Below are 26,545 nucleotides of genomic sequence, written 5' to 3'. Positions count from 1 at the left end.
TCGTTTTAGTTCTATTGAAAATTTTGTCAAAAATTTATTTCTATAGAAAACTTTGTCAAAATTTTATTTCTATAGAAAATGTTGTCAAAATCTATTTCTATAGAAAGTTTTGTCAAAATTTTATTTCTATAGATAAATTTGTCAAAATTTTATTTTTATAAAAAGTTTTGTCAAAATTTTATTTCTATAGAAAATTTTGTGAGAATTATATTTTTGTAGAAAATTTTGTCAAACTTTTATTCTTTCAGAAAATTTAGTCAAAATTTTATTTCTATAGAAAATACGTCATAACTTTATTTCTATAGAAAATTTAGTCAAAATTTTATTTCTATAGAAAATTTTGTCAAAATTTTATTTCTATAGAAAATTTTGTCAAAATTTTATTTCTATAGAAAATTTTGTCAAAATTTTATTTCTATAGAAAATTTTGTCAAAATTTTATTTCTATAGAAAATTTTGCCAAATTTTATTTCTATAGAAAATTTTGTCAAAATTTTAATTCTATAGAACATTTTGTCAAAATTTTATTTCTATAGTGAATCTTGCCAAAAGTTTAGTTCTATAGAAAATTTTGTCAAAATTTTATTTCTATAGAAAATTTTCTCAAAATTGTATTTCTATAGAAAATTTTCTCAAAATTTTATTTTTATAGAAAATGTTGTCAAAGTTTTATTCTTATAGAAAATTTTGTAAAAATTGTATTTCTATAGAAAATTTTTTCGAAATTTTATTTCGTTTTCGTTAGTTCGTTTTAGTTCTATTGAAAATTTTGTCAAAAATTTATTTCTATAGAAAACTTTGTCAAAATTTTATTTCTATAGAAAATGTTGTCAAAATCTATTTCTATAGAAAGTTTTGTCAAAATTTTATTTCTATAGATAAATTTGTCAAAATTTTATTTTTATAAAAAGTTTTGTCAAAATTTTATTTCTATAGAAAATTTTGTGAGAATTATATTTTTGTAGAAAATTTTGTCAAACTTTTATTCTTTTAGAAAATTTAGTCAAAATTTTATTTCTATAGAAAATACGTCATAACTTTATTTCTATAGAAAATTTTGTCAAAATTTTATTTCTATAGAAAATTTTGTCAAAATTTTATTTCTATAGAAAATTTTGTCAAAATTTTATTTCTATAGAAAATTTTGTCAAAATTTTATTTCTATAGAAAATTTTGTCAAAATTTTATTTCTATAGAAAATTTTGCCAAATTTTATTTCTATAGAAAATTTTGTCAAAATTTTATTTCTATAGAACATTTTGTCAAAATTTTATTTCTATAGTGAATTTTGCCAAAAGTTTAGTTCTATAGAAAATTTTGTCAAAATTTTATTTCTATAGAAAATTTTGTCAAAATTTTATTTCTATAGAAAATTTTGTCAAAATTTTATTTCTATAGAAAATTTTGTCAAAATTTTATTTCTATAGAAAATTTTGTCAAAATTTTATTTCTATAGAAAATTTTGTCAAAATTTTATTTCTATAGAAAATTTCGTCAAAAATTTATTTCTATAGAAAATTTTGTCAAAATTTTATTTCTATAGAAAATTTTGTCAAAATTTTATTTCTATAGAAAATTTTGTCAAGATTTTATTTCTATAGAAAATTTCGTCAAAAATTTATTTCTATAGAAAATTTTGTCAAAATTTTATTTCTATAGAAAATTTTGTCAAATTTTTATTTTGATAGAAAATTTTGTCAAAATTTTATTTCTATAGAAAATTTTGTCAAAATTTTATTTCTATAGAAAATTTCGTCAAAATTTTATTTGTATAGAAAATTTCGTCAAAAATTTATTTCTATAGAAAATTTTCTCAAAATTGTATTTCTATAGAAAATTTTGTCAAATTTTTATTTTGATAGAAAATTTTGTCAAATTTTTATTTTGATAGAAAATTTTGTCAAAATTTTATTTCTATAGAAAATTTCGTCAAAAATTTATTTCTATAGAAAATTTTCTCAAATCCTATAGAAATACTATAGGATTTTTTGAAGGAGAAGGAATAAATTTGTCAGCTGTCTGACAAACGCTTTAGAACTGATAGCAACCTGAATACAATAGATACCAGCCACACTGTAAATAGTTTCTGAAATGTTTTCAAATTGCCTATGTGAAATATGATAGGGTACAAATATAGTCGCTTTAATTCACCTTCTCTATAGATCAACATTGTCCTTATTTTTATGGTCTCGCAATAGCTCCGCTCCATATCAGATTCTGCCTTGTAATTTGTTGGTGTAATGTAATAAAACTATGGAACCAAGAAATGCAATGTAAATACGCAACTTGAACTTGGGTTAAGTTGCAATCGAAATAAAAGAAATTCATGCATTAAATAATTCCTCATGGTTGTTTCACTGACGCCTCTCCCTCTCTCTCTGGCAACTTCGTTGTCGTCCAAACAGGGATATCTTCAGATGCAGTTACTGCATCATTACTATTCTCCACCCAATATAAAGGGGAATAAAATATTTATGATCGAAAGAACAAAACCGAAGAACACCATCACCCGTAGCAGCAACAGCAGCAGCAGTACCAACTTCATCACTAAGAGGAATACTTTATTCCACATTGCCATTTGGTATAGGAAATAAAAGTTGTATTTATTTCCTCCCTCTTGGTCAGGGAATAACATTTGACTGAGTGTTTGTGTGTGTGTGTGTGAGTGGTATGCGCGTGTGTGTGTGGGATAATTTTATTACATCGAGCCTTACTTTGTTGCCGGCGGACGATATCATATAAAATAATCTCAAATGTGGTCACATCACTAAAACTACAGAATAGTTATGGTAGATTTTTTTTCTAAAAAAAATAATAAAAACCAACTGGAAACGATAGAGCACATTGAGTCCTCGGCAATATAAAAACAATGTTGCAAGTAATTTCAGGCAAGATTCCCAGTGAATATGTTTAGCCTATTACGGTCGGTACAGATGGAGAGGGAGCAAGAGATATAACATATCACGTCATGTTATATGCCTTTCGGCCCCAGCTATGTTATTGAGCTTAACATAGAATCTCATTCAGAGAGAGAGAGAGAGAGAAGTTCTCCACCTGTATTATTATATTATCTCATTGAATCTGAAATCGGGAGATTGATCTATATTGGTATTCTAAAAGACTTAAAATTGTCAGTGCAAACGAATGGCATACAGAAATAAAATCGGACCGGAAGATCAGTCAACAATATTCACAATAATTGAGATTTCAATTTTTAAGAAAGTTATAAGGAAATTTGGACTTCATAAGGGGATTGGTGTATACAGAGTTGAAAACAAATACGTATATATGGACTGTCGAAAAACCGCACACAAAAAATAACTTTTTTTCTGATTTAATCACGAAATTAATTGATCCAATTATTTTTTTAATGTAATGATAGTATCAACAAAAAAAAACAATTAATTGAAGATCAATTAAATAATTAATTGATCCAAAAATTAATTGATTTTTGTTTAAATTAAAAAAAATTGTTGTTAAAACTCAATTAAAATTTTAATTGGAAAAATTTTCTTGAATTTTTTTTTCTGTGCGTCGGGAGAACCAAAGTTTGCACGGAAAGAAAAGTTTCTTTAGATATGATGAATCGTATTATTATACGCTCCATCATAGGAGGCGGTATATTAACTTTGTCATTCCGTTTGTAACACATCGAAATATTGCTCTAAGACCCCATAAAGTATATATATTCTGGGTCGTGGTGAAATTCTGAGTCGATCTAAGCATGTCCGTCCGTCCGTCCGTCTGTTGAAATCACGCTAACTTCCGAACGAAACAAGCTATCGACTTGAAACTTGGCACAAGTAGTTGTTATCGATGTAGGTCGGATGGTATTGAAAATGGGCCATATCGGTCCACTTTTACGTATAGCCCCCATATAAAGGGACCCTCAGATTTGGCTTGTGGAGCCTCTAACAGAAGCATATTTCATCCGATCCGGCTGAAATTTGGTACATGGTGTTGGTATATGGTCTCTAACAACCATGCAAAAATTGATCCACATCGGTCCATAATTATATAGACCCCATATAAACCGATCCCCAGATTTGTCTTGCGGAGCCTCAAAGAGAATAAAATTTCATCCGATCCGGCTGAAATTTGGTACATGACGTTGTTATATGGTCTCTAACAATCATGCAAAAATTGGTCCACATCGGTCCATAATTATATATGGCGCCCATATAAACCGATCCCCAGATTTGGGTTGCGGAGCCTCACAGAGAAGCAAATTTCATCCGATCCGCCTGAAATTTGGTACATGATATTGGTATATGGTCTCTAACAACCATGCAAAAATTGATCCACATCGGTTCATAATTATATATAGCCCCCATATAAACCGATCCCCATATTTGGCTTGCGAAGTCTCCAAGAGAAGCAAATTTCATCCAATCCGGTTGTAATTTGGAACATGGTGTTAGTATATGATCTTTAACAACCGTGCCAGAATTGGTCCATATCCGTCCATAATTATATATAGCCCCCATATAAAACATTCTCCAGATTTGACGTCCGGAGCCTCTTGGAGGAGCAAAATTCATCCGATCCGGTTCAAATTAGGCACGTGGTGTTAGTATATGGTCGCTAACAACCATACCAAACTTGGTCCAATCACACAAAAATTGGTCCATATCGGTACATAATCATGGTTGCCACTCGAGCCAAAAATAATCTACCAAGATATTATTTCTATAGAAAATTTTGTCAAAAGTTTATTTCTATAGAAAATTTTGTTAAAATTTTATTTCTGTAGAAATTTTTGTGAAAATTTTATTTCTATAGAAAATTTTGTTAAAATTTTATTTCTGTAGTAATTCGATTGTGGATGGCAGTGTTTAGATGAAGTTTCTACGCAATCCATGATGGAGGGTACATAAGCTTCGGCCTGGCCGAACTTACGGCCGTATATACTTGTTCGATAATAATATAGTGGATTTTTTTTTTCATTAGATTTGAAACTAATAATTTCCGAATAAAATTTTCGATTATTTTTGTATTTGGAAATATTTTTTATATTTTATTAAAATGTGAATTGGTATGGTTGGTATTTGAAAATATTTTTTTTATATTTTATTAAAATGTTAATTGGCATAATTATTATTTAAATTAAAAATGTAAAGATTTTTTAATGATTTTCTTAATTTAATTTCTTTTTTCATTTGTTTAAAAAGTTAATTGTTAACATGATCCCATAGCCGGATAAAGCCGTTCACAATATTCATTGGGTATAACCCACCACCATAGAATGGTGACGGGGGCATAATAAGTTTGTCATTCCGTTTGTAACACATCGAAATATCAATTTTCGACTATATAAAGTATATATATTCTTGATCAGGGAGAAATTCTAAGACGATATAACCATGTCCGTCTGTCTGTCTGTCTGTTGTAATCACGCTACAGCCTTCAATAATGGCGCTATCGTCCTGAAATTTGGCACAGATTCGTCTTTTGTATGCAGGCAGTTCAAGTTCGGAGATGGGCTAGATCGGTCCATATAAACCGACCTCCCGATTTGGGGTCTTGGGCTTATAAAAACTGTAGTTATTATCCAATTTGCCTGAAATTGGAAATCTAGAGGTATTTTATGACCATCAAAAAGTGTACCGAAAATGGTGCCTGTCGGTCCATGTTTTGGTATAGCCCCCATATGGACCGATTTCCCGATTTTGCTTCTTGGGCGTCTAGAAACTGTATTTTCTATCCGATTTGCCTGAAATTGGAAATCAGGAGATATTCTAGGACCATAAAGAGGTGTGCCGAAAATGGGGTGTATCGGTTCATGTTTTGATATAGCCCCCATATAGACCGATCTACCGATTTTATTTCTTGGGCTTCTAGAAAACGAAGTTTTAATCCAATTTACCTTAAAATTTGAAATCTAGAGGTATTTGAAAACCATAAAGAGGTGTGCCTAAAATGGTGAGCATCGGTCCATGATTTGGTATGGTCCCCATATAAACCGAACTCCCGATTTGGGGTCTTGATCTTATAGAATCCGTAGTTTTTATCCAATTTGCCTGAAATTTGAAATCTAGAGGTACTCTAGGACCCTAAAGACGTGTGCCGAAAATGATGAGTACCGGTCCATGTTTTGATATAGCCGCCATATAGACCGATCTCCCAATTTTTCTTCTTGGGCTTCTAGAATCCGTAGGTTTTACCCATTTTGCCTGAAATTGGAAATCTAGAGATATTCTAGGACCATAAAAGGGTGTGCCGAATATATTGAGTATCGGCACAGTTTTTGAAAACCGGCCCTCCAATTTGGGGTCTAGATTCTAGAACAACATTTAAATGTGCTGAATACTGTGTGTATCCTTCCATGTTTTGGTATAGCCCCCATTACACCGAACTCCCGATCTAACTCCTAGGGTTTCTAGAAATTTTAGTTTTTATCCGATGTGCCAAAAATTTAAAATATACCGGCATTTTAGACCCATAACAAAGTGAATATGATTTAGTTTGATCGGTCCATTTGGTAAGGCCTCCATATAGACCGATTTCATTTATGGAGGGTTAGAAAGCGCACTGATCATGAAAATTGCTTGAAACTGAATGCAAAATTTCCAGATTTTACTTCTCGTAGCCATTTAAATAATTGGGATGAAAATTCACAGATTTTAGATTTCAAATCAAGCCGTTATTTCATCATTTTCTTGCACTTACAAGAGATGTTTATGATTTCGCTAAAACTCAAACAAAAAATGGTTCTTATAAATTCAGAATCTGATCTATTTAGTCTTCATAGGTAAAATCTTTACATTTATCTGTGGGAAGCGTACTGATTGAACTGATCTGCTTGGGAAAATATCTCTCATCAAACCCCCCTGAATTTTTCAAAGGAAACTATTATAACATATTTGATTCATGGTGATGGGTATTTAATAAGATTCGGCCCGGCCGAACTTACTACTGTATATACTTGTTAATATTAAATTTATTTCTTATTTGGAAAATTATTTGATGATCAAAGGGATTATTACGACTTTGTATACCCTGATATGGGTTATTTCAAATGATTCTCTTTATAGATATATAGAGAAGTAATTTGCTATTCTGCAAATTTCACCTAAAATTTTATATTTACAAAATTTAATTTCACCTTTATGGTCTACCTATCAACTACAAATAATGCTGACCTTATATAAACTTGAGTATCACCCATAGATGTATACATTTGGTGCAAAGGTATATGTTATATGGGTGTGTTCATGTGTGTGTGTGCCTGTAGAGTATGGATGCCAAATACACTATTCTAACGGAAATATGACTCGCATACAAAACCTCTCTACTCATACATACATACACACCAGCAGAAGATTATTCAAGCATTTGGGAGATCATTTTGTTGTCATTTGCGAAAATGTCATAACTCTAGATCCTCGGGAAGATTTATTAGCTCGTTACAAAAACACAAGACCACGCTCTTGTGGGGTGTTACCGCTTTCAGAATCTATTAATACACTACACTCAAAAAAAAAAAAAAAAGTCTACTATCCAGGGTTCTAAAGCCAATTGAACTCTATTTCATAAGTTCATGGATCTTATTATGTTTTGGTTAAAAATTTCTATTAATATGGGGAAGTTCCTCTGACTTTATTTTTTTTTTTTTGTACGTTAGTTACATGAACTAAAGAAAGGAAAATTATACACAAATGAAGAACAAAGTTTCACTGAATTACGTATTTTCCACAAAATTGTTTAGAATTTCATAAAAGTAATCAAATTTACCATAAATCGGCCCATTTTGAACTTAATAATATGGCGCTAAAGAGTTTTGTATAATTTCGAATTCCAAGTTTTTTAATAGGTGACAAAATTGTATTCGTTTTTGGAAAAGTACAAAAAATTGTTTCCAATTAAAAGTATTTGTATCTGGAAATGCAAACCTTTATATTGCTCCCAGCAAATTTGAAGTAGTTGAGATGGTAACACAACTGTTCGTCTACATTGTGGTGAATGGTATAATATAGTCGACTCCTTCCGACTTTAGACTTTTCTTAGTTGTTTATTAATACAATTTAATTAATAATTTCTAAATTTAAAATAAATGTTTCATACTGGTGGCTCCACTTTTTTTTTTTTGAGTGTAGAGAGTTCCCTTTCGAAAAAAAGTGACTCTAGATCCAAAGTCTTAATTTTTTTATAATGTCTCCTCATTATGAGTAGAGGTGAATAACAATACACTATAAACCAAAGAAAGAGAGAGTGACAGAGAACAAGAAAGAACGACTCTAACACCGATCCAAAATCTTAAGTTAATGTTAAAGTCGTTCTTTCTTGTTACTTCTCACTCTCTCTCTTTCTCTTCTTGGTTTATAGTGGATTGTTACTCACCTGCCACCTCATGTAGAGGTGTGTAACATTACACTGTAACAAGAGACACAGAGAGAGTAGCAAATAGCAAGAGCCTCGTAATAGAAAACGAAAAGTTACGATTTCTGGGTTCTGGGCGTTTGTAAGTGCATATTATTGTAAAAAAATTGTCTCTCGCTTTTTAGACATCGCCTAACCATTGGTTGAACTCCCCGAAGACTATGGGACTAACAGCTATCCAAAATCTTAAAATATATCAACTCATTATGTATCCTCACTTTCATTAGAGGTGAGTAAAAATCCAGTACAAACTAACAAGAGAGAGTGTGTGTGTGTGTGTGGTAAGAGCTTATCTCTGCCTTGAAACGAAAATCTCCGATTTCAAGGCTTGGTCTGGGCATTTGTAATTGATGAACTCTTCACCAGTTGGCTAGGAGTTCATTAAATATTGGGGTTGAAAGACGGCTCCGACAAAATAATAACCAAAGAATTCGAGTTTAATTCAAAGGTGGATTGAACCGACTTTATTGAGCTGTTAAACGCAACTAACTTAAATTAAAGCAAATGAAGATGACAATTGTTCTTACGGCGAATTCAATATAATGAAAGATATGAAGAATGAAAATTAAAGTCGGCTTTACACTAAGAAAAGTAGGTAAATGTGAAATTCAAAAATATTGACAAATTCAAATTAATTAATATGAAAAATTGATATAAAAATGATATGAAATTAAATGAAATATAAAAAAATATAAGAAATTAAATGAAATGAAATATAAAAAAAATTTTAAAATTTGAAAAAATCAAACCACTGTTGAATGTGAATTCAACATTCTCCGGGCCCGAACTGATGATGGGTTGCAGATGCATCCACTGATGACTGCGCCAAAAAGAGAGTGTTGAACTTTGATGAAGGGATAATTGTCCAAGCGCGCTGCTGAATCGTCTATTACTTTATGGATTAGGTCTCTACCGATGATGCCATGTATCGGTCCAAAATCATGTGGCATAGGATGGGCCCACATATCTCTGGTAACGCCATTCGTTTCCAACAGAAAAGGCAACATTTCGTCTTCAACTGGTGGAGGGATTTCAACTTGAAGCTTATCGACGAAAACCAAATCTTGCCACCATGTTTTCTTCTTAGTGATGATTTGGAAAACCCCAAGTGGAAGATGTTTGACCCATTTTGACCGGAAGTGGAGATGCTCGATCGACTCAAATAACACGTGTGAGTGGCGAACACCTGGGTTAATGGCCAGTGTTAAGGAAATTTTTTGGTCACCCGCAGCCAATTCACAGAGTACTACCGGTAAGATGACCTGACAGTCGGTTCCATGAGGATGGATCGCTGGCTTGTTTTCCATGGTGAAGCGACGTAATTTTGAAATTGGTGCTGTAGCAACTTCACGGACATCTTTTGCCTTTTGAACTGCCATCACTTTTCTTATTGCGATGGGATTTTGCGATGCTGGCGTTATTTGGACTTCTTGGTTGCCGCTGATCAGTTCATAAAGCTTTGCAAGAGTACCATCGGATATCATCTGTTGAAGTTTTGCAGAGAACCGTTTTAACCCTGGTGGCGAATTGACATGGACATCTTCGTGATGGAACATTGTATGGTGTAGGCGAGAGCAAACACTGCAACGATTGCTCGAATGACAATCATCAAGTTGGTGCCAATCAGTCAGGCAGTTTAGGCATACATTCAAGTTCTTTGCCACTTCATACCGCTCTTTGGGCAACATCCAACGGAATTCTGGGCAACGTTTTAGGAGGTGGTTTTTAGAGCAAAGTTGGCATCTTCCTCGGCGTGGTGGAGCGCTGCGAAGAGAAAGTGAAAAAAAAGAAACGAAACAAAACAACCATGTACAATGAGTAATTGGGTTCTCTAAAATATGATCATCGGAAAAACAGTTTATTTGTTTTGATTCAGATTGGACTCGTGTGTCGGTAGGACACAAAGTTTTACGATTGGACGAGTTATTATTCCCGTTTGAGTTTTGATTTCCGCGACGCGCACATTGCCATCTTTACCACGAATTACTTTTGTGATTCGACCAAGTCTCCACTCTGTCGGAGGCAAGTTGTCCTCTGCAACCACTACAAAATCATTCTCTTTTAAACTGTTACGGGTGGTTTTCCATTTATATCGTCTCTGGAGCTCGGTGACGTATTCTGTTTTCCATCGCTGACTAAATATATGTTGTATCATCTTCAACCGCTTCCATCGGTTTATATAAGACAAATTCTCCTTGGGAGGATCCTCGGGGGCTTCAGGATGAGCTGTGAGAGGGGCACCGCGCAAGAAGTGTCCTGGTGTCGGTGGCAAAAGTTCATCAGGGTTTTCAGACAAGGGCGATAGCGGTCTTGAATTTAGAATGGCTTCGATTCGAATCAATATGGTGTTGAACTCTTCGTACGTAAAGTTTAGATTTTTTACGATCTTCTTGAGATGAGACTTCATACTACGAACGGCTGCCTCCCATAATCCTCCCATGTGAGGGGCGTAAGGCGGAATGAAACTCCAATTGAATCCGTTAAGACCGAATTTTTCAACCAAGCAGTTCTTAGAATCTTTAAGAAACTTATTGTGCTCTTGTAGTAGCTTGTAGCTGGCACCAACGAAATTCTTTCCGTTATCGGAAAACATGGTTTTGGGTAAACCTCGGCGTCCAGTGAAGCGAGTAAAAGCTGCTAAGAAGGCATCGGAAGAGAGGTCAGAGCAGACCTCTAAGTGTACTGCACGAGTAGAAAAGCAGACAAAGACGGCCGCATATCCTTTCACAGTCTTTGCGTTACGTAAAGTTGACGTTTTTATAGTAAATGGACCAGCAAAGTCAACTCCTGAATACGTAAAAGGTAGTGAAAATGTTACACGTTCCCGTGGTAAATCTGCCATAATTTGCTGCTGAAATTTTCTTTTAAACAAGGTACATGTTTTGCACAATCGGATGCATTTTCGAGTATGATTTCTAAGCCGTGTAATATAAAAGCCTTGTCGAATAGCGCGTAGCATTACATTATATTCTGCGTGGCAAAGAACTTCATGGGTATATTTTATCAAAAGAACTGCAAACGTAGACTTTTCAGGAATGAGGATAGGATGTCGCTCATCATAAGAGAGACCAGAATACTCCAAGCGTCCTCCAACTCTCATGAGACCATTTTTATCCAAAAATGGGCATAAAGCACTAAGATTGCTTTTGCTTCGTAAAGGATTTTTATTCTGAAGACACTCATATTCATTGGCGAAGTAGGTCTGTTGTGCTAGTATTATAACACGATTTCTCGTCTGGATAATTTCTGACGTCGATATGTCTAGATTCTTAGGTCGAGTGTCACACTTTTGACCAATTCGAAACACATAACTCATCACTCTTAAGGCACGAATATATGATGAAAATCTGGAAATGATCGGTTCGCTGTCGGTAGTGTGGAAATTAGAAACCTTTTTCGTCTCTAAATCTATTGGGTCGAAGCTACGAGGTTGTGGCCATGCTGCAATTGGTGTCTGTAGCCAATCAGGACCATTCCACCATAGCTTATCTTGTATTAATTCAAGAGGTAAGCGACCTCGTGTACCCAAATCTGCTGGATTGTCTTCTGTTCTGACATGCTTCCAAGTATGTTGATCGGTATAGTTGAGAATCTCAGAAGTACGATTTGCTACAAATGTTGTGAGTGTTTGAGGCGATTTTTGGAGCCACCCCAAAACTATAGACGAATCTGTCCATAAAAATAGTTCATATTTGTAGGAAAGCTTCTTCGTCAATGCTTTCACTAGGTTGGTGAGCAAAACTGCTCCACACAATTCTAATTTGGGTATAGTTGTGCGTTTTATCGGTGCTACTCTGGTTTTGGCACAAAGTAAATGACTGGAAAAAATTCCCGCATTTTCGGTTCTTATGTATACAGCTCCACAATACGCTCTCTCCGAGGCATCGCAGAACCCATGGATTTGAACTTTGCTGCCTGGAGAGAAGTCAACCCATCGGGGTATTTTAAGTGTTTCTATGTGATGAAGATTTTCTCGGAATTTATTCCATTGGGCAAGAATATGTGGGGGAACAGCTTCATCCCAATTATTATTTCCTTCCCAAAGTTGTTGCATTAAAAGCTTTGCTATTATGATGATAGGACCAAGCCATCCAAGTGGGTCGTAAAGACGAGCGATCACCGATAGGATTTGACGTTTGGTAACAATTGGAGATTCGGAGATGGAAGATGTGACATAATAGAAATAATCAGATTTGGCATTCCACCTTATGCCTAAAGTTTTGGTGGTACTAGAATCCTCAAACTTTAAAAATTCTTCGTCCAGAAGATCCTCCCGGGCCACCTGCTCGAGAAGTATAGGACTGTTTGATGTGATTTTTCGAAGTGGAAATTTCGCGGAAGCTAGTGTGTTTATAAGTTGAAATTGTTTTTCCCTTGCTTCTTCCAATGTATATCCACCTGATAAGATGTCATCGACGTAAACTTCATGCTGTAATATCTTTGATGCATGGGGACTCAAATGCTCGCAATCTTTACCCAACTGTTTTAATGTCCGTATTGCGAGGAACGGCGCGCAATTAATGCCAAAAGTGACGGTGTTTAATTCGAAGGACTTAACAGCTTCCTTAGGATGAGGACGAAATAGAATCCGCTGGAAAGGGCGATCTCTTTTATGAACCTCAATCTGGCGATACATTTTCTCGATGTCACCTGTAAACACGAACTGATACTGCCGCCATCCATTGATGATTTGTACAATGTCAGATTGTAAGATCGGACCAGGGTACAATACATCATTTAATGAAAACCCACTGCTACTCTTTTTCGAACCGTTGAAAACAACTCTTACTTTGGTAGTTTTACTCTCTGGTCGAATAACCGCATGATGGGGCAAAAAGAATGAGTTTTGCTTGCTGTCTGTAGTTTCGAAATATTGTATCTCTGTCATGTGATTCCTGTCAATATAATCTTGTAAAACTTGGTCATATTGCAATTTCAAATCTGGAGTTCTATCCAGAGTTCTTTCCATCCGATAATATTGGGCTAACGCTAAGTTCCTCGATGGGCCCAAAAATATATTTTGAGGATACTCTTGCCGGATGGGTAGCCGGACAACATATCTCCCATCAGGATTCCGAAAAGTTGTTTGCTGATATAACTGTTCGCAATATTCATCGGCTTCAGACTCCATTTTAGGTGATTGAATTTCTTCCAACTCCCAAAACTTCTTGACTTGCGAGCTGAGAGCAAAATCTTCAGAATCAGAAACTAAAGTCGAGAACGTATTAACTGCTGTTGTCGGTATGGGGCCGGACAGGTACCAACCAAATTGGGATTCTCTAGCTTCTAGTCCGGTTTCCAAAAATGATCGAATTCCTTTTAAATTTATTAATGGTAAGTAGTCGCTTCCGATAATAATATCAATTTGAGCTGGTTTGAAGAAATTCGGATCTGCAAGTTTTATATTATTAATATTCGGCAAGCTTTCAATTCGAATATTTTTAGATGGCAAGAAATGTGAAAGTTTAGAAACAACGATGGCTTTTACTCGAATTTTGAAATTAGAAATTTTCGAACTCAAATTTAGATAACATTGATGACTAGAACTTCCAACAATTGTTCCTCCTAATCCTGAGATTTGAGAACGATAATTGTCAACCGGTAAAGAAAGAGTTTGCTGGATTCTCTTTGTTACGAAACTTCTTTCGGATCCCGCATCCAATAATGCCCTAACCTCAAACCTTTCACCCGCATGTTCGATATTGACAAGAGCTGTTGGTAAGATCGTAGCTGCTTCATTTTGAGTAAAATGTGATTGAACCGACGCGGTTGACTGAGATTGGGTTTGCATATGATGTACATTCGATGATGTTGAAGGTTGTGGTTCTGGACTGCTTCCCATTTCCTGAGTCACGTGAGAAAAATTCCTTTCTTTTGATTCCATATGAAGTAAAGTATGATGCTTTTTATTACAGGTAAAACATCCTTTATTACTTGGACACTTTGATTTTATATGATTGGATGATAAACAATTTGCACATATTTTATTTCCGTATACAAATTTCATTCGATCGCTTACTGACAAAGCCTTAAACTTTTCACAAAGTCTCAAGGTATGATCTCCGCTGCACTTTTTACAACTATCTTTCTTTTTAGTGGATTCAAATTTCGTATGAAAAGTTTGAGATTTATTATTCATGTTTGGACGGCGCATGTCGGAGACTGTTTCTAAAATTTCTAACCGTTTTGAGAGAAACTCATCCATCTGGCTCCAGGTTGGAAGCTTTTTATGATCCGGCAATGAATCTTCCCAAGCTCGAAGAGTTTCTTCAGGCAATTTTGTTGAACAGTGATGAATTAATATAGGGTCCCAATTCTCGGTATTTATTTGATAAGAATGAAAAATTGATAGGCTGTCATTTATACCCCGCTGAATCTGTCGAATTGCTTTTGGATTTTCACTTTGAGCAGCTGGAATTCCAAATAATACCTTCATTTGTTGATGAACTAGTATTCTCGGGTTTTCATACCTAGTTTTTAGCGCTTTCCACGCTAACTCAAAATTGCTATCTACTAAATCAAATTTTTTTACGATTTGGTAAGCTTCCCCTCTTGTTTTGTTTCGAAGATGGTAAAGCTTTTGAGCAGGTGAAATCTCCGAATGGCTTCCAAATACTCCCCAAAATAGATCCCGGAATGCGGGCCATTTCGCATATCCTCCTTCAAAAGGTTGTGTATCACAAGGCGGTAGTTTTAAAGATGAAAACCCTTGGCCTACAAACGATACGTCACGTCTGCTATCTTCCAGCGATGATTGCTGTTTCGATTTTAACCCATTAATTCGCACAAGACAGTCTCTGTATTTTACGTTGGCCTCATTATATTTTTGTTTTGCCGCATCTTGAACATCTTGTTTATATTCTCCCTCATCAGCTGTCATAATCTCTTCATATATTGCTGCTAACTTTTGCCACCTTTTCTCCAGCTCATTTTCGTCCACTTCTAGCGTCACAGAATTTGTGGCAGGAGTTGGTTTGCAGCTCTCACAAAACGAAACTACTTGTTCCAAACTGAATAAAAATCTACGACGGGACGCCATATTGATGCAAGTCGACAAATTTAAATTGCAAAACTTTTTATTTTATGGTGAAATTTACTTTAACCTTGTAAAAGATTTATTTGCAGCCCAATTAGATTCCAATTTAATGTCTTTTCCGTTATTTTATAATATTTATAGTGGTTTGGCGACGACGCGAAATTTATTTTTAGATATATGCGCTCAAAAATGTTATTTGTGGTTCAACAGCGATTGTTTTGAATATTAAGTTTACTAATAATTGTGGTTTAATTCTCGTATATTGTTAGGTGAAAACAAATTGGCAATTTAATTGCTTTAAATTCGAAAAAATGGCAATATTATTGTTTTCAAATTGGTTAAATAATGTTGATTTGCATGATTTAGACCGCAAAAATGGGATATTGTTCTTGTTTCAAACCATTAATGAGAAAGTTTGATAAATTTTAGTGATTTTTCTTACAATCCCTAGAAATTTTACGAAATCCCAGAAAAACACTTCAGCGAAAATCGTTAAAAATGTCCAGAAATTTAAGTAATTTAAATTTTATTTTATTTCCACTATTATCCAAAAAATTTTTTTTTTTTTTTTTTTACGACACCCCTATTTCACGTTATGGTAGGCAATCCCTATTAAAATTTTTAAATAATGATTTATTTTTTATATTTTCGGGAATTAATGTTCATTCCCACTAAAAAAAATCTTAATCTGCCAACCCTACTTTTTGTCGAGGTAGGCAATCCCTACATGCATGTGTGTGACGTCACACTGCAGTTGATGTCGATCAAAACAAAATCGTTGGTATGTGGATCGATGGGTGGGGGTACATGTTGCCAATTAGATTATTATGTTGTTGTTGTTTATGTTGATAGTTTACCGTAGTTTTTTTTTCTTTTTAACTTTCGTTGGTTTCTTAATTATTTCGATTTCAACTGAATGTTTTTAATATACGTAGGTATGTTTGTATGTATATTTATTTTAGTGCCGGCATGTAATGAATATGTTTATATGCTTGTATACCCCTTTTTTTTAGCATAAATATTTGTTGTTAGGGACAATTTTTTAAAGAAAATTTTACAATATTATTAGGGTATGTATAATACAATATATTTTGTAAAGGTTTAGGCAGTATATAACGAAAATAAATGGATCGACTCACCCATTATGTTGATGTTGCTGCATGTTTTTTTCCAATTTTTTTCACTATGTTGGTGATATTCACATACAATTTCTTTTGAATATATATTATAAATTATGTTCAGTAATTCACAATAATAGTTTTTCTAGTCTTTCACCAAAGTTTATTAGAATTTTTATTAGTTTTTTTTTCACTATTTTCTACCACTTTTTACTCCACTAAAAATTTTCCGTCTGTCCGCTTTGACAATCAATCACTTTTGTCCTTTCTTCTTCGATCAATCGTTCCGCTGTATGAACTGTCACTTGAAACGGAGCTGTGTTCAGTTGGAGTGTGGTCAATTTAGCGTTTTTTCCACTTATATTTTTATTGTTCTTTATCACAACATACGGGTTTATATGATTATTTATCCACTCTTCTTTCAACTTTTTTTCAGGGTTTTTGGATTTATAACTGGATTTAATATTTTTGTTGGTAGAAATGTTCACTTTTCTTTAGAATACCGTTTAATATTTCTTTATCAATGTTCTTTATTTATTCAATCGATTTTTTTAGGTTTTTTCACTTGTATTTTATTGTTGGATTTCCGAACACTTAGAGATGATCATGAAATAAGAAAACCAATTACCACTGCACATACCTGATTTGATTCCTTACTCTTTTTCTCACTTGGACTTCTTGATGAGGTTTTATGATGATGATAATGATGACATCAATTTTCACTGTTGGCGCTCCTTTTCTGGTAGGATGCCCAATTTGTTGATGTTCAATATGTAAAGCACAATCAATCGTTGCAACGATATTTGTTATTGTTTTTAATATGCTTTTCACAGTTTTTGATTCGTCTTTATATGATGGTGTTTTCACTGGTAGAAAGTTTTTGAAAATTTGACGATTTCAAAAACCCACTGGTACACATCTAGTCCTATTCTTTAATAGGATGTTTTTTCGAAGGACCATATGATGAACTCTTCACCAGTTGGCTAGGAGTTCATTAAATATTGGGGTTGAAAGACGGCTCCGACAAAATAATAACCAAAGAATTCGAGTTTAATTCAAAGGTGGATTGAACCGACTTTATTGAGCTGTTAAACGCAACTAACTTAAATTAAAGCAAATGAAGATGACAATTGTTCTTACGGCGAATTCAATATAATGAAAGATATGAAGAATGAAAATTAAAGTCGGCTTTACACTAAGAAAAGTAGGTAAATGTGAAATTCAAAAATATTGACAAATTCAAATTAATTAATATGAAAAATTGATATAAAAATGATATGAAATTAAATGAAATATAAAAAAATATAAGAAATTAAATGAAATGAAATATAAAAAAAATTTTAAAATTTGAAAAAATCAAACCACTGTTGAATGTGAATTCAACAGTAATTTTTATTTTTTCAAAAATTTTTATCGCTTTGTAGCCATCTCTTAGCCATTGGATCGACTACACGAGGGATACAAACTTGATAAGAAGATAGGAACGTTTTATCTTCAACTTCAAAACTTCTTTTATATACTCTCACTAGAAAATGTTTGCAGGGTGATGGCCTATTGTCACTGAGTAAAGTGCTCATGTAGTCATTGGTGTTGTTGTTGTTGTTGTTGTTGTTGTTGTTATTTGGCTTTTGCACCTATTCAAAGATCTCACGAAATTTTGCCAAATTACCACGAAACAAACAAACAAACACACACACATACATACATATTGACACACACACACACAAGTAGATAGTTATGCCTATTTTCGGATCTTTTAAATTACAAACAATTGCGCGCGCATAAATTGGTGACCATAAAGAAATGGAACTTCGCGCAATGTGAAAATTAGAAATCTCGAGGAAATTTTAGTCGTCATTCAAAAATCAGCTCAATATCCATTAAGAGTACCACACTAAAATTCTGTGATTATGCACAAAGGATGATGATGATGATGATGCTGCTGCAACAGCATTGCAATTCAACGATGGTTTGGTAAAGTGGTCATGGCACTATGAGGTTTAAGAAGGAGGGGAAGGGTTGGGGATCAGTAGGAGGAGGAAGAGGTGACGGAATGAATAGTGTTGTATTATGGGAGCAGTGTCCTTTTGGACAAATTGTGAAATATAAGAATAATAAGTACTACTCGTAATTGCTAGCCTTCACAGAAACTCACACACATACACACACAAAACACATCACATACACACATTGATATATGGCATAACACATTGGTATAATCATATACATATCCTCCTTTTACTATAGCAACATGAATGCAGTTTTGGCCTTTCCTATATAACTTAACATATATAACTATACACGTGTGTGTATTTATGTGTATATATTCACTGAGAGCGCTGGATATCTGGACATTATTGATTATTGAAATATTATTTATTCATTTGACTTAATGTAAGACAATTATGCAATTTCACGGAATAGGAAACGTAACAACGTTTGACGGCGAATTAATTGGAAATTATCCAAAATTCGACATTCTTGTCTCTAATCCATTAATGTTATAGAATTTTTAAGGAGTTTGTATTGCTCATATTTTTCCTTTAAAACGTGACAACGGACAAGAGCCAAATTAGATTTAGATTAAGGGATAGAAATGGAGTCTGCAATACGGAAATTGTAATAAGGAAGGCAGAAGAAAGGAAGGAACTGAGAAGTTATTCAGCATCAGATTAAAAAAAAATATAATTATATTAAAAAAAAAAGATTCAATTAAATGATATATAGTTTGCTAAATAAATCCAGCTTCTTAAATTCAACTCAATTATGGATTTGAAGACCATTCCGAAATAAATGGAATATGGTTTCCTATAAGAGGAGAAATTCAAGAGATAAAGTGTGAAGAAATACAACGAGAACCAATAGCTATTTACCAGGTATAGCATGCAGATGAGGCTTAATAAAAGTTTTACCAACAGACAGGAAGATAACATCCAAATTGATAATCGTTTGGGCGAGAGTTTCCACAACGGAGAGAGATGGCCAAAAAAAACATAATAACTCCTGCTATCCCTAAGAATTCATCAGCAGTAAATACAGGAGTTAGAGCTTAGGTTAGGTTAGGTGGCAGCCCGATGTATCAGGCTCACTTAGACTATTCAGTTCATTGTTATACCACATTGGTGAATTTCTCTCTTATCACTGAGTGCTACCCGGACTTTGAGCTTAAAACCTTAGTTGTCATAGCTTTTTTAAGTTATCAATTTTAATTGTAATTTAATAATGAATTAATAAAATAAATAAAAAAAAAACCAAGAACTAAATGGTAGGTGATTGCCTAAATTAATACCACTTCCTAAACTAGACTAAATCGGATGGATAATAACATATTAGTGGCTTCCTATAAGAGGAACGATCGCGGAGGCCAATTCACCGGTCCATTTCTTCAAATTAATGTTGTCGTTGAACTGTTCTATCAATAAGTCCATTGTTTCACCCCAGGATGACAAGTGACACCATCCTATTGAACACACATTTTGTTCGCATCCATATTTGGCAACAAAATTTCATTGATCATGAATTTTTTTTTTTTTTGACAAAATTTGACAACATTTTCTATAAGAGATAACATTTTTCATAAAGATAAAATTTTGACAAAATTTCTATAGAAATAAAATTTTTGACAATTTTGTCAAATTTTTCTATAGAGATAAAATTAAAAAACATTTATCTCTTATAGAAAAATTTGTCACAATTTTATTTCTATATATATTTTGGTCAGGCCATAAAGTTTTGACAAAGTTTTCTATAAGAGATAGAGATAGAAAATTTTGCCAAAATTTTATCTCTTATATAAAAATTAACCAAAATTTTATCCCTTATATAAAATTTTGCCAAAATTTTATCTCTATAGAAAATTTTATCAAAATTTTATCTCTTATAGAAAATTTTGTCAAAATTTTATCTCTTATAGAAAATTTTGTCAAAATTTTATCTCTTATAGAAAATTTTGTCAAAACTTTATGGCTTAACAAAAATATATATAGAAATAAAATTTTGACAAAATTTTCTATAAGAAATAAAATTTTGACAAAATTTTCTATAAGAAATAAAATTTTGACAACATTTTCTATAAGATATAGAATTATGACATCTATAGACAAAAAATTTTGAAAAAATTTTCTATAGAAAAAAAATTAAAAAAAAAATTTATATAAGACATAAAATTTTGACAAATACTTCTATAGAAAACAAACTTCTCCAAAATATGGAGATAAAATTTTTCAAAAATTTTCTATAGAGATCAAATTTTGACAACATTTTATCTCTATAGAAAATTTTGTCAAAATTTTATCTCTATAGAAAATTTTGTCAAAATTGTATCTCTTATAGAACGTTTGTCAAAATTTTATCTTTTATAGAAAATTTTGTCAAAATGTTATCTTTTATAGAAAATTTTTTCAAAATTTTATCTTTTATAGAAAATATTGTCAAAATTTTATCTCTTATGTTATGAAAATATTTGTCAAAATTTTATCTCTATAGAATCTCTTTGCAAATTTTATCTCCATAGAAAATTTTTGAGAGGTTTTTTTTTCTATAGAAAATTTTGTTAAAATTGTATCTCTTATAGAAATTTTTTCAAAATTTTATTTCTTATAGAAATTTTGTCAAAATTTTATACCTTATATAAAATTTTTTCAAAATATTATTTCTATAAAAAAATTTTGTTAAAATTTTATCTTTTACAGAAAATTTTGTCACAATTTATTTGTATAGACAATTTTGTCAAAATGTTATTTCTTATAGAAAATTTTGTCAAAACTTTATCTCTATAGAAAATTTTTTCAAAATTTTTTTGTCTATAGAAAATTTTTTTCAAAATTTTATCTCTTATAGCAAATTTTGTCAAAATTTTATTTCTTATAGAAAATTTTGTCAATATTTTATTTCTTATAGAAAATTTTGTCAAAATTGTATCTCTTATAAAAATTTTGTCAAAATTTTATCTCTTATAGAAAATTTTGTCAAAATTTTATACCTTATAAATTTTCTATTGAGATTAAATTTTGAAAAAATAAATTCTATAGAAATAAAATTTTGAGAAGAGTTTCTATAGAGATAAAATTTTGACAAAATTTTCTATAGAGATAAAATTTTGACAAAATTTTCTATAGAGATAATATTGTGACAAAATTTTCTATCAGAGATAAAATTTTGAAAAAATTTTCTATAAGAGATAAAATTTTGACAAAATTTCTATAAGAGATACAATTTTGACAAAATTTTCTATAGAAAAAAAAACTTCTCAAAAATTTTCTATCAGAGATAAAATTTTTCAAAAATTTTCTATAGAGATAAAATTTTTCAAAAATTTTCTATAGAGATAAAATTTTTCAAAAATTTTCTATAGAGATAAAATTTTGGAAAAATTTTCTATAAGAGATAACATTTTGACAAAATTTTCCATAGAGATAACATTGTGACAAAATTTTCTATAAGGTATAACATTTTGACAACATTTCTATAAGAGATACAATTTTGGAAAAATTTTGTATATGAGATAAAATTTTGAAAAATTTTTTAAGCAATACATTTTTGGCAAGATTTTCTATAAGAGATAACATTTTGACACAATTTTCTATAGAGATAACATTTTGGCAAAATTTTCTATAAGAGATAAAATTTTGACAAAATTTTCTATAAGAGATAAAATTTTGACAAAATTTTCTATAAGAGATATATTTTTGACAAAATTTTCTATAAGAGATAAAAATTTGACAAAGTTTTCTATATGAAATAAAATTTTGACAAAATTTTCTATAAGAGATAAAATTTTGACAAATTTTCCATAAGAGATACAATTTTTAAAAAATTTTTTATAAGAGATAAAATTTTTACAAAAATTTCTATAGAGATAAAATTTTGACAAAATTTTCTATAGAGATTAAAATTGTGATAAAAAAAATCTATAGAAATAAAATTTAGAGAAAAATTTTGTCAAAATTGTATCTCTTATAGAAAGTTTTGTGAAAATTTTATCTCTATATAAAATTTTGTAAAAATTTTATCTCTATAGAAAATTTTGTAAAAATTTTATCTCTTATATAAAATTTTGTCAAAATTTTATCTCTATTTAAAATTTTGTAAAAATTTTATCTCTATAGAAAATTTTGTAAAAATTTTATCTGTATAGAAAATTTTGTAAAAATTTTATCTCTATAGAAAATTTTGTAAAAATTTTATCTCTATAGAAAATTTTGTCAACATTTTATCTCTGATAGCAAATTTTGTCAAAATTTTATCTCTATAGAAGATTTTTTTCAAAATTTTATCTCTTATAGAAAATTTTGCCAAAATTTTATTTCTTATAGAAAATTTTGTCAAAATTTTATCTCTATAGAAAATTTTTAAAAATATTATCTCCATAGAAAATTCTTGAGAAGTTTTTTCCTATAGAAAATTTTGTCAAAATTGTATCTCTTATAGAAATTTTTTCAAAATTATATCTCTTATATAAATTTTGTCAAAATTTTATCTTTTATAGAAAATTTTGTCACAATTTATTTGTATAGAAAATTTTGTCAAAATGTTATCTCTTATAGAAAATTTTGTCAAAACTTTATCTCTATAGAACATTTTTTCAAAATTTTTTGTCTATAGAAAATTTTGTCATAATTTTATATCTTATAGAAAATTTTGTCAAATTTTATTTCTTATAGAAAATTTTGTCAAAATTTTATCTCTTATAAAAATTTTGTCAAAATTTTATCTCTTATAGAAAATTTTGTCAAAACTTTATGGCTTAACAAAAATATATATAGAAATAAAATTTTGACAAAATTTTCTATAAGAGATAACATTTTGTCAAATTTTCTATACAAATAAATTGTGACAAAATTTTCTGTAAAAGATAAAATTTTAACAAATTTTTTTATAGAAATATAAGAAAATAAATTTTGACAAAATTTTCTATAAGATATAAAATTACGACAAAATTTTCTATAGACAAAAAAATTTTGAAAAAATTTTTATAGACAAAAAATTTTGAAAAAATTTTTCTATAAGAGATAAAATTTTGACAAAATTTTCTATAAGAGATAATATTTTGTCAAAATTTTCTTTACAAATAAATTGTGACAAAATTTTCTGTAAAAGATAACATTTTAACAAATTTTTTTATAGAAATAACATTTTGACAAAATTTTCTGTAAGGTATAAAATTTTGACAAAATTTCTATAAGAGATAAAATTTTCACAAAATTTCTATAAGAGATACAATTGTGACAAAATTTTCTATAGAAAAAAAACTTCTCAAAAATTTTCTATGGAGATAAAATTTTTCAAAAATGTTCTATAGAGATACAATTTTGACAAAATTTTTCATAAGAGATAACATTTTGACAAAATTTTCTATAAGAGGTAACTTTTTGACAAAATTTTCTATAGAGATAAAATTTTTACAAAAATTTCTATAGAGATAAAATTTTGACAAAATTTTCTATAGAGATGAAATTAAAAAACCTTTATCTCTTATAGAAAAATTTGACAAAATTTAATTCTATATATATTTTTTTGTCAAGCGATAAAGTTTTGACAAAATTTTCTATAAGACATAAAACTTTGACAAAATTTTCTATAAGAGATAAAATTTTGACAAAATTTTCTATAAGAGATAAAACTTTGACAAAATTTTCTATATGAGATAAAATTTTGACAACATTTTCTATAAGAGATAAAAATTTGACAAAGTTTTCTATATGAGATAAAATTTTTACAAAAATTTCTATATAGAGATACAATTTTGACAAAACTTTCTATCAGAGATAAAATTTTCAAAAAAAAATTCTATAAGAGATAAAATTTTTACAAAAATTTCTATAGAGATAAATTTTTGACAAAATTTTCTATAGAGATTAAATGTTGAAAAAAAAAAATTCTATAGAAATAAAATTTTGAGAAGAGTTTCGTTAGAGATAAAATTTTGACAAAATTTTCTATGAAATTTTGACAAATTTTGTATAGAAATAAAATTTTGAGAAGAATTTCTTTAGAGAATTTTGACAAAATTTTGTATAGAAATAAAATTTTGAGAGATAAAACTTTGAAAATTTTTCTAAAGCCTTAAAGTATAAAGACATTCGGTCCCTGCATTGTTGTATCGATTCAATAAAAGAATATGTGGAATAAAACGTAAAGGACTAATTCAATTATCAATGTTACGTGCACTTTGTCCATCACCAACATCATCTTGTGACATTGTAGAAATCTAGAAATCAATTCGATTAAATAGCCTTGGTCATATTGTAAAATTAATTTCTATTAGCAAGGTTATTTAATTGTTGTAAGCAAAGCAACATTTGTTCTTTGCTACTTCCTTTAAGGCTGAAGAATTACGTATTTCCATTTTATTATGTTGAGTGTTTCGTTTTTTTTTTGTAAGATATAATTTAATTATTGACATTTATTAATAAAAAGAAACTAATTGAAATAGAAATGTATAAAAGAAAATTTATAATAATTGGTATGAAAGGAAATTACTTTTGTGTATGCAAAAAAAAAAAAAACGACATAAAGTAAACTAAAATACTTAAAATAAAAATTCACAATTTTCTTTATATCCTACGTTAGTGATTTTATGCTCATATATTTTATATTCTTAGAAAGAAAAGGTATTTCTGAAAGTTATTTTGTGAAAATGAAAAATTCAAGGAAAAGGTGTTTTAGCATAGCTTTACCTTTAAGTTTAACCTGGTAATAAAACTTTTTGTTGGTATACTTTACGCCACGGCGAGAATTTATTGAACTTTATAACTTCGTAATATAAGCGAATCTAGTAAAATATTTCGATAATATTTTATATGTTGGTCAAAGGTTTGCCCAGCTCTGGTTGTTTGCATTTTTAATTAAAACTGGCCAGAAAGACATACTCTTCAAATTTGCTCTACGTTCCCGAACAATATAATTTTACGATAGTTTATAGTATTTTGGTTCTGCTACGACTAAATAAAAAGACATCGTCGAAATAAACAAGAAAAATAGCTAGATTTAGCTATAAAATAGCTAAATTGGCATCACTGGTGTGCAAGTTTATATGATCGCTCTCTTTATGTAAATACATCGAGAAATGTTACTTGATTTTGGAACAAAAACAAGAATTACTATTAGATTAGGCTCTCAAGATTTTTTCATTAGCTTTTTACAAAAAAAAAAAAATGCTTTGAAAGTTAAAAGTCGCGGTTTATATTATTTTCGTACTACCTATGAATTTCTAAATATGCCCTTGAAATCAGGGGAAACGTGTGCCAGACAATGTTTTTATGGCATATCAAATATTCATTTTGTGCTCTTCCTTTGCACAAGAACATTTTGGAGAGTGAGAGCGTTATGTATTAAAGCTAATGTAGCACGCACTAACTCTCCCTCGTCTAGTGTAGAGTAGAGAAAATAAATTAAATGAGACTAGTGATGTTATTACTATAGTAATGCCATGGAGCCTGGAGTCGAGACGCGGCACTATTATGAAGAAAACATTTTGGTCATACAAACATTTCAGAGAGAGAGACAGAGAGATATCATATTAGATTGCAGAGTCTACGACTTAGTCCTCTGTTTGGACACATATGTAGGAGAATTGGTATATGGATGTTGGTTTATTATCATAATCACTCTCATATAACCTATACACACAAGTGAGAATGAAATAATAATTTACTCAATTAACACTCAAAAATAAATTCAACATAGACTCTCTTGCTCTCGGGATCGTTAAATATCATCAAGACCCCATGGATATCATCGAAAGTAAACAGTTTTAGAATTTCGAATTTTTTTCATATTATTAAGGTTCCAAAAAATATATCTTGGTAAAATTAAAAAAAAAAAAAATAGAAAATATTTTTCATTCGTAATAGAAAGGCTCGGTTTAAATTGGCCAATGACTGTAGACTACTATGTAGAAACTAGGGGCAAATCAACTACATATTGCAACTCCTTCGCAGTTGCTTGATCTATGTAACATAAGAAGATTATTTTGTATTTTTTACATTCATTTAATTTGTTGATATACGAA

General features: G+C 30.6%; 2 protein-coding genes across 2 annotated transcripts in view; both read right to left on the bottom strand.

The window, feature by feature from the left end:
- Window positions 1-26,545, bottom strand: part of bab1 (bric a brac 1) — a 330,224-nt gene that overhangs the window by 230,767 nt on the left and 72,912 nt on the right. The gene's annotated exons all lie outside the window — the stretch shown is intronic.
- On the bottom strand, window positions 8,810-16,774 carry LOC142234059 (uncharacterized). The gene is made up of 2 exons (XM_075305136.1): window positions 16,555-16,774; window positions 8,810-10,143 (listed from the first exon to the last, which is right to left on the bottom strand). The coding sequence occupies exons 1-2, from the start codon at window positions 16,575-16,577 to the stop codon at window positions 9,123-9,125; spliced, it is 1,044 nt and encodes a 347-aa protein (XP_075161251.1). The 5' UTR covers window positions 16,578-16,774; the 3' UTR covers window positions 8,810-9,122.

Source organism: Haematobia irritans, chromosome 4 (assembly GCF_050003625.1).
Source record: "Haematobia irritans isolate KBUSLIRL chromosome 4, ASM5000362v1, whole genome shotgun sequence".
In the NCBI taxonomy this organism is placed as follows: Eukaryota; Metazoa; Arthropoda; class Insecta; order Diptera; family Muscidae; genus Haematobia; species Haematobia irritans.
Note: the sequence above shows the minus strand (reverse complement) of the source record. Positions and strands in the feature narration are given on the sequence as shown.

Excerpts from the sequence above, each read along its gene's own strand:
- LOC142234059 (XM_075305136.1), bottom strand. The coding sequence starts at position 16,577 with ATGCAGCAACATCAACATAATGG. Across the intron at positions 10,144-16,554 it reads CAGCAACATCAACATAATGG|CGCTCCACCACGCCGAGGAA; the intron begins GTGAGTCGATCC and ends TTCTCTTCGCAG.